Raw genomic sequence first — 13,161 nt, 5'->3', positions numbered from 1 at the left:
TAACCAGTTTGTTTTATTTTTCGAAATCTATTTGGTATGGGTTCGTTAACCCTAGGGATCGGAAATAAAAGAGGAGAGTCAACTTTGGAATGTGTTTTTAGCCGCTTTTGACATTCCAAAGAGTGAAAAGGGTTTTTGTAAATAAAAAGGGTTTTTGTAAGGTTTTTGATTGTTTTGGGTTTTTGTAAGGCTTCTGATTGTGTTGTTTTCGTCATTGTTCGTTCCATATTAAGGTGTGTGTGACCATGGCTTATCTAAGCATTAAGATTGTGTAATTTGTGTTTAATTGATGTTCATTGTTGTTTTATGTTTCTAGTGTTTGTGTGACCCAGTGTGGCTGTGCTGGCGTGGGAGATGATTTTAGGATTTTCTGGTGATGAGATCGTCGTTAGATATGTTCCAGGGTTGTAGGTGTCGATCGATACCAAAAACGTGTTGATGGACACTTGAAACATGTATTTTTGTAACCTTGGAGTTCAATTCCCCTTTGCGATGTAGCATAAGAGGTATCGATCCAGATGGATGTATCGTAAACAATCAAGATATAACAGATCTAATCAAGTCAAGCCAAGTAATTCAAGGGTTGGTTTAATAAACTCTAATGCAATAAAGTAAACTTAAAGAAGCAATAATGAAAGCAGTAAGTAAAAGCAGATAATCAATCAGATAAACAAAGGGTCTTAAGGATGGGCTAATGGGGTGATGAATCCTCTTAGTATCTTTGGGATGCTTAACATGCTCAGATAGATCTAATCCTAGACAATGAACCACTTAACCTAATCAGTCCAATCTCTTGGCAAAGATTATCAGATCTATAGCACTTCCTAATCTCAACTTTCATTGATGAAACATACTATAAATAGGCATAAAGAACAAGCTCAGTAATGTCAATCTACTCCTTAACAACCAATCTCTTGGGTAAGTAAATAGATCTCTGGCATTAGTTGGTCAGACATTCCATTTGAACACTTTTTGAGTGCTGGAATGTCTAAGATCTAATCCCACATGGTTAATGCTAAGATAGCATTAAGATCTCCTAATCCATAAGGTATCTACCTAAATCTATACTTAAGCAACCCTAGAAACTAAGATTCCTCATCACCTAACCCATCCTATAAACCCTAGAAAGACTACTCAGATCTGGAGTTCATCATGAAGAACACAAACCCAGAAATCTTTGAATCTTGCATAACTAGATAGATAATGATCTAAGGAGCAAGTTATTGTAAAGAAACAACTCCAAATTCTCAGTAGATCAAAAGATATAAAGATTACAAGTTTCTGGAAATGTTTGGTGGCTACAGAGAAAAACCCTAATGAAAACTCGTTTTTAGCTTAATGACCCAAGGGGTCTATTTATACTAAGGGCATGAAGCCCTAAAACACAAAAAGACAAATTACAAAATCGGTTTAAAGAGAGCTCGGTCGGGTGCTTGTTGGGCTCGTTCGGGTCCTCTCTCGGCTCGTCCGTGTTCAGCTTCCTCTTGTGAGTCCGGGTGCTCAATCGTGCTCGCTTGGTCGGGCTGCACACACTCGATCGGGTCCATGCTTTGCAGTGTCCGAGTGTACCGGTTTTTGCTCTAAAATGCAGATGATATGCAAATCCCTATGCTAAAGATCCTAGATGCGAAATATAATGCAAAGGGACTAGAAACCCTAAGAATTAGAGACATAGTCAGGCAAATAATGCACAAAACATATGCTTAAGAGTATAAAAATATAGGGTTACCAACACTAGACGGTTGTTCGTAGTGCAGTTTTGTGGCACCGTCGGGTGGTGGTGTCGGTCGACACAAGTTTTCTGTGAGCTCAATTTGTGTTTTAATTTGGCTAGGTTGGCTGTTTTTAGTATTATTGATGTGTGATCATGACCTTAATTTCTTGTGTGTATAACACAACAGATGGGAGGATCACTTCACTGAGTATTTGTGATAATACTCACACATATTATTGTATTTGTGGTGCAGGTAAAGTGTGACGTGGAATCATGATGAGGAGGATGATCTTGGGTTTCGTTTGTTGTGTTTATGGTTATGTTATGCTGTATAAATTGTGGAGATGAAATGATTGGTTAATAATTATTATGATTAATTAGGGTTGGTTTTGTTGTTTCCGCTATGCATTATGGTTTATTTAGATAATTGATGGATATTGGTTGGTTTCATGATATAGGTTTGTTGGATTGGTTTTTGGTTTTTTCTTCCGCTGGATCAGTTGGTAATTGGAATTAGATTGGTTTAATTGGATTTATTGGTTTAGTCTAATTTAATTAGTAAAACAAAAAAGGGTGGGTCTTTTCAATTAATTGTGAGACCCCAGTTTGCTCGAGAGGTTTAAATGAATTGATTTGACCACTTATGTCACCAAAATGCACTTATTTTTCGGTCAAAGGTCCTGAGAGAACTCCATAGTTAAGCGTGTTTATGCTGTTGTAGTCAAATGATGGGTGACCTTCTGAAAAGTGATTGTTGGAACTGTGTGATAGAGGTCAAAACACAAGGAAATATCATGTGGTGATTTGTAGGGAAAACGACCTATTCCCCCCCCCCCCTTAAACTTAGTTGCTTTATCGTATTCATATACAGAACTTTGTGTCGTGCTTATAACAACAATTTGAATTTCATACATGAACAATTCATATTCAATGAAAACCATCAACTCGACAAACAGTGTTACTGTTCCGTTTTCAAATGCTGATTAAGATGCCACACCATGCCACAAAACGAAATCACTTTATCTTACTTCTAAAAAACAAAAAAAAAATTATGAAAAAAAATATTACGAATTCAGGATTTCACTACAGAATTAATATATATAGGTAACGAAATAAATCAAAAATAACAATAAACTCTTTTTCTCTTCTTTCTTTTGCTTGTCCATTTTTAGCTGTACACAGTTCAGTTCCATGAATCACAATGAAGAAAATAGACTGACTTTAGCAAATATTATTTTATGAACAATTTCTCTTCTCCATCCTCTTCTATGATATTACCCAAAATCTGATCGAATTCAAATCAATCTATCAATTAAAACATCAGACCCAAAATGTACATGATTCAGAATCTGCCTATAAAATCTAAAGAAATCGATCCAAAAGAAAAAACTGTTGAACTGAATCAAATCAAAAAAATGGAAACAGTAAAATATGGGAGAAACTTGGAACTTATTGCGTTGTTATAATAAATGGAGAAATACATTAAAGGAAAATGGATAAGAGACAACAACGAGAGAGAAAACATCTTTATTACTTTAAATTTATTGTGATATATATAACTACAAATGCATAATTAACAAAGAATTGTTGTTGGGTTAGTTGGTTAAGTGGAGTTATTTTTGTTATAATGCCCAGGGTTCAAAACTAGGATTCTTATTATTATGACTTATGTTTTTTTGTTTATTAAAAAATGACATAACCGACGTCGCTTGGTGATATTACGTGGCATAATATGACATCCTAGTAAATATTTGTTAACGGAAGAGTAACACCGTTTGTCGATTTGTTGATTTTGATTGTTTATGCATTGTTCATGTAGGAAATTCAAATTTTAGCTGTGTTCGTGTTGTTATAAGCACGACTCAAAGTTCTGTGTGTGAATACAATAAAACAACTAAGTTCACGGGGGAATAGGCTGTTTTTCCTGATTTAACTCTGATTCATGGAGGGTTCTCGAGTATACATCTCTCAACTGGTACACACATTCAAATACTAGTACGTCTTTGAATGGAATTACTTACTTTATTGCTTCATTGGTAAATGGTAACTTCTTAGTCACTTTTTGTAAACCTCGTGTTTTTTTTAGGGCGGTATCGATCGACACCCATTAATTTTTGGTTCGACGGTTAAATTTTTAAATCGTTGGTTCGATAGGGGATCGGGTTGGGGAAACCTAAGTCATCTTAGGGGTAAAGGACGCCGTTTTCATCATTGTTTAATCATTTGTCGCTTCTAAAGAATAGAGAGAAAGATCAGAGAGTGTGAGATTCATCCTTCTTTTATAGTGTTTTTGGAGAATTTGAGGGTTGTTCTTGGTGGATCTAGTTTAGAGAAGGACAGATTCATTGCTTGTATGCTTTTTTTTACATTGTGGTGCCTCAATACGTCCCATGGGAAAGTCTCATTCGGCCTAGGAGGAAAAGGAGAAGGAGATCCATTGATGAGAAGCTACTGGAGTGATGTTAGGGTCTCGGTGTCGCTCGAGGGTTTGGGTTTCTAGGTGCGGGTGTCGACACCAGTTCTCAGTAGCGGCTGAGTGTAGTTATTTTGTTACATTGTGTTGTGATATATTGCCTGAATATGTTTTGATGTTGCTTGTATGTATAGCCCAGTAGTTGGGATGAGTGACTCACTAAGTATTTATGGAAATAATTATGCATCTCTTTCAGTAATTTATAAAAGTGTGTGAGGGTTACAATAATTGAAGGTGTCTGAAAAATATAGTTTGAAAAAGAAAGAGATCAGAGATGGAAGAAGAAGAGGATGAAAGATCGAAGAAAAAGAGAGAACACAGAGGTTAGGGTTGAAGATCGAAGAAGAAGAAGTGAATGGTTTCGTCGTTTAGGGTTAGTATCCGTTATTGAGCTTTCTATTTAACTGGGCCGATTTCAATAACGGACAAGGGGTTGTTCGGTTTACATAAGCCCATTAGTTGTCGAAGTATTCGGTAATTAGTCACTTATTAGTCGCCTTATGGGAAACTAATTGGTTCAATTAACCGGTTTAATTAGAGCAAATCTTTACAATTTTGTTTGGTTTCTCGGTTTAAATTAGACATAAATTTGGTTTTTCGATTAAAGTATCACATATTTATTGCATATATATTATTGCATTATATTACATATTTTATTAGGACCAACTATAAAAGAGTTCATCATCATCTGGTTGTTCATCATCAGAAAATGATAAATTACACCGAAATTCATCTTCAAGTTCCGCATTTGCGATATCATAATCAAGATTTATTGCATTTACTCCCACATCCAAATTGTCAACTTCGAGGTCTTCCATTGTAGTCATCAATACAACATCATAATTTTCTTTTTGCAATAGAGTCGGTTCTTTGTTTTCATATTCTCCAAAAATGTTTCCCCTTGGATTATCTTTAAGAACATTGAGCCACAATTTTCGGTTTTTTATGTATGGGTACGGGATATAACAAACTTGATGCACTTGAGAGGCTGTTGCATATTTATATATCAACATAGAGAATTTGTTAGACATATATATACATTGTATATGTATATATTATTAATATGTAAATTTTATACGTACGTACTTAGAATAAATGGTTCGTATTTATTGTACTTTAGTGATGAAATTACGTCTACAACGCCACCATTGCTCCTTCGAGTGTCTCTACCGATAACAGGGTCATACCACTTGCACTTAAAAAGTGTGATTTTCAAATTGACAATCCTCTCATACTCAAGTTCTATGACATCAGTTAATGTCCCATAGTGAGTCATATACATAGTGAGTTATATGCATCACTATAATTTTCACCATTAGTGAGTCATGTACAATAGCCAAACAAAAGCTTGGGTAATTTTAAAGTTATTAAAGAATGTACTGTATGTTTCATTTGATGTGTTTTAGGAACTCGTTTTGGGTTTACTTAGAAGAATGCTGAAATTTTCTACGAGGATTGGGAGCACTTCCAGCGGTATAAGTTGGCGTGTCAAAATGAGCCAGCTCGCTCAGCTCGGCTAATATCATGACAAGCTTGAATGTTTCATGAGCCAGCTCAGCTTAGCTCATTTATTATATGAGCTTCAATATGTAAACTTGAACTCAAATCATGTTGATCACGAGTTAAATGAGCAAACTCGCGAGCTAATATAAAGAAATATTATAATAACAAAATTCAAACTTTATTAAAAAAAACTCATAATAAAACCGATAACATAATGTAAAAATTAAACATTAAAACTCAATCGAAATAAAATAAATTTTAGTTCTCAAACCGGAAATAAAACCAACTACTCAAACTTAAAACTTAAATTAAAATTAATTCAAAATAATAGAATGATAAAAAAAAAACTATTCCAGGTGAGAGTTTTGTTCTTGAGATGATTCAAGAGCAACATCTTCATCGTCTTCATCTGCAAGTAAATTTAAAGAATTAAAACTTGTATATACAGTTCATGCTAAGACATAGGCTAGCAAAAACCATTGATGAATAATCATAATTATAATAAGAACATCCATTGTCGTCTGTTGTAAAGCCAAACAACCAAGATCGGGTACAAAGCAGAGACTGGACGTGTTTATAGGAAGAAGACGACTACGATACTTATTTAAAACATGGGAACCAATACTGAATGATGATTCTGACACCACAGTAGTTATAGGAATGCTTAGTATGTCGTATGCCATATAACCCAAAGCTCCAACATAATTTATATTATCTTTCCAATATTGCAAGACACACATCTTTGGGTGATTTTTAATCTCTAGCTTCGTTTCAGTGAGATATATATCCAAGACTGATTCCCCTTCCTCTGTAACTTTTGGCATATAATCTAGGTCAAACAAATCCTACAACATTTAAAATCAAAACACATCAGTCACAAACTCACATGCAATATGATAAAATAAATTAAATAATAATTAATTTAGGTAGAAAACTTAAATCTAACATATCTGACTTGTCTCTTCCTTGCTTACTGATCTCACGTGCATTAGTAGAAGAAGCATTAGTGGTGCTTGTGGTTGTTGGATATTTAAGCACGTAATCATCAAAGAGTAAACGCAACTTTTCTTTTATGTGGTCTAACCTTTTATTACACGTACTTGGATCAAGCACTTCATAACAACGCTTTAGGAGTTTGAATTTCATTCTAGGGTCGAGGACTGCTCCCATCGCTAGAATGACACTATATTGATCCCAATATGTCAAGCATCAAATAAGTAGAATTCCATCTTGTTAGAAAATCCAAAGACAAAGTAACTACGACACCTTCTTCTAGTACACATATCTCAAATGCAATTCCTCTAGCCTTTGTAGCTTTAACATACTTCACACTGTCTCTTATTTTAGACAGAGCATCACCAATGACCTTTAGACCATCTTGGACAATAAGGTTTAGGATATGTGCACAACATCGCACATGAAAAAATTCACCTTCACACGACAAATTATGATATAGATTTGGACGCTCTTTCAAAATATCTTGCATAGTGTCGTTAGCTGTAGCATTATTCAGCGTAAGAGTGAATACTTTTTTCTCTATTCCCCAATCCCTTAGACCATGCACATTGGTTTGTCCCATTGGTTTCTCCCACTAATTTTTATGTATATTCTACATGTAGGACAATTGATTTATTTTGAAGGTTGAGCATTGGTGTATTTTGATATTTTGTCCCACCATTATAAATATCATATATTTTGTTTTTTAAATAATTATTTGATTTGAATTACAAAAGGAAAAACATATTAAATAGTGGATTAATATTAAACATATTAAAATTACAAAGTTACAAACAAGGATTAAGCTTGTAAACATACAATAAAGACATTAAAAACATTTTACATAAGCATAGAAATATTTTACCAACATTTTATTGATCGACATTCTTAGAATTTTGGAAATTAATCTTCATTATCTTGAAGATGTCCAAAATTAGTCCAAATATGGTCAATCAAATCATCTTTTAATTGTTGATGGGCTTGTTTATCACGAACTCTTGTTCGTCTTGTAATCGTTGTCCCGATATTTGAACCCGCTACGGCGGTGCCAACGGTATATGTTTGATCGACATCTTCTTCGTGTTGAAATTCAACGTTACGGAGATTGTACGTATGGCGTTCATCTACCACAATCATATTATGGAGTATTATGCATGCTTTCATCACATTTGCCATTTTGTTTTTATCCCATAAAGGAGAAGGATTTTTAACAACGGCAAATCTAGTTTGCAAGACTCCAAAGGCACGCTCAACATATTTCCGCACTGCTTCTTATTTTTTAGAAAAGAGAGAATTTTTCTTAACTTGTGGAAGTCGGATAGATTGAATAAAAGTCGCCCATTTTGGATAAATACCATCAGTGAGATAGTATGCTAAATTGTACTCCCTTCCGTTGACAAAGAAATTAACTTCCGGAGCTTGACCGTTTATAATGTCATCAAAAACATTAGATCGATCTAGAATATTAAGATCGTTCATAGTATCTGGAGCTCCAAAGAATGCATGCCAAATCCAAAGGTCATACGAAGCTACCGCCTCCAATACGATCGTAGGTTTTCCGATTGATCTTGAATACATGCCTTTCCAAGCAGTGGGACAATTCTTCCACCCCCAATGCATGCAGTCTATGCTCCCAACCATCCCGGGGAATCCACGTTGTTCATTTTGATGGAGTAGTCGTTGTGGGTCTTCCTGTGTGGGACGTCGTAAGTATTCATCGCAAAACAATTGGATTATTGAAGCGTTAACTCGTGCAAACATTTTCGAGCTGTTGTAGCTCCAATCCGTACATACTCATCCACCGTATCCTTTGCACCACCATATGCTAATTGACGAATTGCTGCAGTGCATTTTTGTATTGGTGAAAGACTAGCGCGTCCGGCCGCATCTTGGGTTTGTTGAAAATATTGGATTTCGGTAGATAGACGGTGCACAATACGCATGAACAATGGCTTGTTCATTCGAAAACGTCGACGGAATAAATTGTGTGGGTATGTTGGAGTGTCACTAAAATAATCAATCCAAAGATTATTGTGGCCTTCTTCACGGTTTCTTTCGATAAAAACTCGTTTCTTTCGTAAGGTGGGTTCTTCTAAGAGATTTAAATATTCTTGGAAATTTTGATAATATGCATCAAATGCATCATCCTCATCTCTTTGGTAGTGGAAATGATTTGAAGATGATGCCATATTAATACAAAAGCAAGTGAGAAAGGGAGATTGGTATTGAAAGTGAAGGTTTGTGTAGAAGAAATAAGAAAGAAGGTTTGTGTAGAAGGCAAAATATAATAAGGTTTGTGGAAGAAGAAAGAAAGAAGAAGGGTTTGTGTAGAGATAGAAGTGTGAAAAAGTGTGAAAGAAGAAGGTTTGTGTAGAGATAGAAGTGTGAAAGAAGAAGGTTTGGTTTGTGTTCATTTATAGAAGTGTTGAATATTTGTTGCACATACATGTTTATATCAATCCCGTGAACCGAAAAGAGATGATAATAATTAGAAAAGTTATGCATATATACAAAATATACAAAATTATACATATCCGTGAACATAAATCAACTTGGTTCAATTCAAAAATTATACAAAACCCGTGAATAAATACATTACTGGTGAATGCATAGAGATGAAATAAATCATATCCGATCACAAATATCCAGTTAATACAACAAAAACAACAAACCCGTGAACCTTACCACAATGTCATTAGCACTACACAACAAACCCGTGAACCTTACCACAATGTCATTAGCACTACACAACAAAATTTTCTTACTTATACACTACCAACACTGCTAAAACAAATGCTGCAACATCCATTAGACCTACAACCATCTGAACTCCACTTCTAAACCTAAGGTTTTTCTTACCTAGATCAGAGACTAACAATTCTAAGTGATGGAGCTTCTGATCCGTTTCAAAGTGACTCACGCAGTTTAAGGCATCAACCTTCTCGGATAAGACCTCATACATTCTGTCCAAGTCTCTCATCTCTTCCATTGCAGCATCCTCCCACCACTTGTGGAGATGCATATCCCCATCTTCCACATTTTGACATGTGAAGAACCTACCATCACATTTACACAACCAGATAAACCGTTAAAGACTCAGTACGTATAGAATTATAACAGAAGCATAGTGAGACAAGTTAATAGAATACCTTCTGCCTATATTATTTGGGTTGTAGCAAGTACTTAGAGTAGGCCTCCCACTACAGTAGCACTACTTTGGGAAACCAATCTCTACCTCAGGTTGAGGAGGGTATTGACTCGCCTGAGTTTGTTGCAAGTGAGTTTCAACTTCATCCATCAGAATAGCTCTTGCATTGATCAAGTGACTGTCAGCATCATCCAGTAGAATCAAGGCCTCTTCTTCTTTGTCTTCACTGTGGTCATGATGGTCGTATTGGTCTGAGGAGGAAGGCTGTGAATAATTGTAGTCCTGCCCCATCTGATATTTCAACCTCAAAATAACCATTAAACTAGCATTAGAAGACACTTCAAGTATAAAAGTTTAATAAACAGAATCAGAAACATAACAACATTTCTTATACATAACAACATTCTTATATATCATGTTTGTCATACAAGAACAAAAACATAAAGACATTAGAACCAAGCCATGTACACATTCAGTTTATAACAGACACACAACATCACCAAAAGCATAGTACACATTCATACAATAATAGAAGACATCATCACCTAAAGCCGAGTACACATTAATAGAATAATAGAAACACATGCAAACTTAATTAGTAAAGGTAATAAGAGATACAAAATCTCAGAAATACTGAGAAACAATCTTCTTCTTGATAAGTTCATCACTCTCAGAAAGAGGTTCCTTCTTAGCCAGTATTGTGTCAAGGATAGCAAGCTTCTGAAGCTTCTCAGTTTCAGCCATCTCCACCTTCTTGATTTCCCACATGCTTTGATACTCAGCTACTGCCTTCCCTTCACCATTATTCTTCTTTGCCTTAGCAGCCTTGACCCCTTCCGGTCTGATCTTAGAGTCTTCACCCGTGCTAGTTGCTGACTGTGAACCATCTTGTTGAGGTTTCCTCTTTGATCTTCCTTTAGGTGTACCACTGTTGATAGTGTTCAGGCTGAGCCACTTATGTTCATACCTCAAAAGGCACCAACAATGCTCCAAAGTGAACCTGCTCTTGTGGTAAGAGTAGTAGATATCGTATGCGACCTTCAGAACATTATTGTCTAAATGATCACTACTATTGAGCCTTTCTGCAGTTGCATAAGCACCAGCAAACTTGTTCACAAAATCATTGATTTTGTGCCACCTTTGCTTGCAGTTAACATTCAAGCCCTTCTGACCATTCTCTGTGGAAGTGGGAGAGCTAGCATAATACTCTCCCACCCTCTGCCAAAAACATCCAGCCTTCTGTTGATTTCCAACTACTGTGTCCTTTGAATTATTGAGCCGAGCAGAGATAAGTACTTCATCATCAGTATTGTTCCACTTCTTTCTCTCTTTGCGATCCACTGGAGTTTCTTCAGATGTAGGTGTGGCAGCTGATTGCTGTGAACTCCAAATAGATAACTCAGAAGCAAGGTTGTAGGCAGAAGGAGGGAAACTCTCATAAGAAGAGTTTCCTTGGGTATGAGTTTCTTGTTGACTGTTAAGAAGGTCTAGATAACTTGAGGAGTGGGGATATGGATTGTAAGAATCCATATGAAAGGGATCGAGAATGAAGATAAGTCTAGAAAGGTTTGGCTGGTTAGTGGTTTGAAGAAAGAGGACAAATAGAATATGGTGGAGAAGAAAGAAGCTTGCTATCAAGTTTAATAGGTGAGAGACGATGGTGGAGAAGATAGAAAATGGTATCAAGTAATAACTCATTACTAGCTAACTGCATATGTCTAATCACCAGTTTTTACATTTAACTCTACTTTATCATTCATATTTTATAATTTCTACAAGCTACTTGACATGAAACTCTCATAGCTAGTACTATTATACAACATCATTACAACAAAACAAGAAGCCAAGTACATGCAATAAATCTCAGCCATTATGAAACTAGCTAGTACAACACCTTTTACAACAATAGCAATTCATACTTTCTATTTATATCACTTTCTTTAATGATAAAGTTAACAGCAAACAGCAAACATCAACAACATGGCTAACACCAAACATGAACAACACAAATACAACAAACAAAATCCTAACTACTACAGAAACAACAAACCTAAAACAATCAGCAAACATCATGGCTAACTATTACGGTGAAACAAACAACTTGCCTAACTGTCACAATTTCTATCAGTCTATGACCAAGACTCCTTATTACACGCAAACAACATTAGTAAAGCAAAGAACACCCCTAACTAAAACAGTTTGACATTGAAAACTACAACCACATCTGTAGCAACTTAAAAGATCATTCATATCAGTTTCATGTCATTGAAAGATCATTCATATCAGTTTCAAAATGCTCAAACATATTACAATTGCTGAAGTTAAAAAGGAATGACATTTACCTTTAAATGTGGATCAAATTGGTGCTTATCACTCCACTTGGTTCACCTCACCTACATCAATACAGATTACAATTGAGCCTTTAACCAATCAAATTCCATCTAACCCAAATAAACATCAAAAACAGTTTGGTTCCAACCGGAATAAACACTAGAAACAGTTTGGTTCCAACCCAAATAAACACTAGAAACCAATCAAATAAACACTAGAAACAGTTTGGTTCCAACCCAAATAAACACTAGAAACCAATCAAATAAACACTACAAACGGTTTGGTTCCAACCCAAATATACAGTACAAACCAATCAAATTCCATCAGCATCATCAGACCCAAATAAACACTAGAAACAGTTACGAAACAGTAAATCAGAAATTGGAACCAAACGATTTCAGTACCCAACATCAATCAATAACAAATAGAGACAAAAAAAAACTCATTACAAATCACCTATACAAAGAAGAACCATGCATATTCAAACCAAATCTAACCATTATCTGAAAACCCTAGATCCATAAATCGAATCTACATAAATAAACCCTAATCGATTTCTATACCAAAATGATTCAATCAATAACGAATACCCTAACAACTCTATAAAAATCACCTATACAAAGAAGATCCAAGCATAATAAATAAAAACCCCCAAATTTTCTTCTCGGATTTAGAATTCTTACCGATTAGGGTCTGATTTCCGGGTTCTTCTAAGGGATTTGCTTTGCCAGAAGATAAATAAGACGAAGAAGAGGACGAAGCTGACGATTGAGCCTTTCTGTCGCCGGAATTCAGAGGTCGATTTCAATCGCTTGTGAAATCGTCTTTGGTCGCACTCGAGAAACTCGAGAGAGAGAGTCGAGAGAGAGAGTCGAGAGAGAGAGAAGAAGAAAAGAAAAGAAAACAATTCAACACAGAAAAAATTATACCTACACTAAACCGACGACCAATGAGAACATGACACGCTGGACGAAGGACCTGCTTAATTCGTCCCGT

General features: G+C 35.6%; 1 protein-coding gene and 1 pseudogene across 1 annotated transcript; both read right to left on the bottom strand.

Annotated features, from left to right (window-relative positions):
- Nucleotides 1–7,589: 7,589 nt before the first annotated feature.
- Nucleotides 7,590–8,875, bottom strand: LOC111829980 (annotated as a pseudogene).
- Nucleotides 8,876–10,458: 1,583 nt separating this feature from the next.
- LOC111829979 (glutathione S-transferase T3-like) lies at nucleotides 10,459–11,364 on the bottom strand. The gene has a single exon (XM_023780296.1). The coding sequence runs from the start codon at nucleotides 11,362–11,364 to the stop codon at nucleotides 10,459–10,461; it is 906 nt and encodes a 301-aa protein (XP_023636064.1).
- Nucleotides 11,365–13,161: the final 1,797 nt, after the last annotated feature.

Source organism: Capsella rubella, unplaced genomic scaffold (assembly GCF_000375325.1).
Source record: "Capsella rubella cultivar Monte Gargano unplaced genomic scaffold, Caprub1_0 scaffold_6, whole genome shotgun sequence".
In the NCBI taxonomy this organism is placed as follows: domain Eukaryota; kingdom Viridiplantae; phylum Streptophyta; class Magnoliopsida; order Brassicales; family Brassicaceae; genus Capsella; species Capsella rubella.
Note: the sequence above shows the minus strand (reverse complement) of the source record. Positions and strands in the feature narration are given on the sequence as shown.

Excerpts from the sequence above, each read along its gene's own strand:
- LOC111829979 (XM_023780296.1), bottom strand. The coding sequence starts at position 11,364 with ATGGATTCTTACAATCCATATCCCCACTCCTCAAGTTATCTAGACCTT.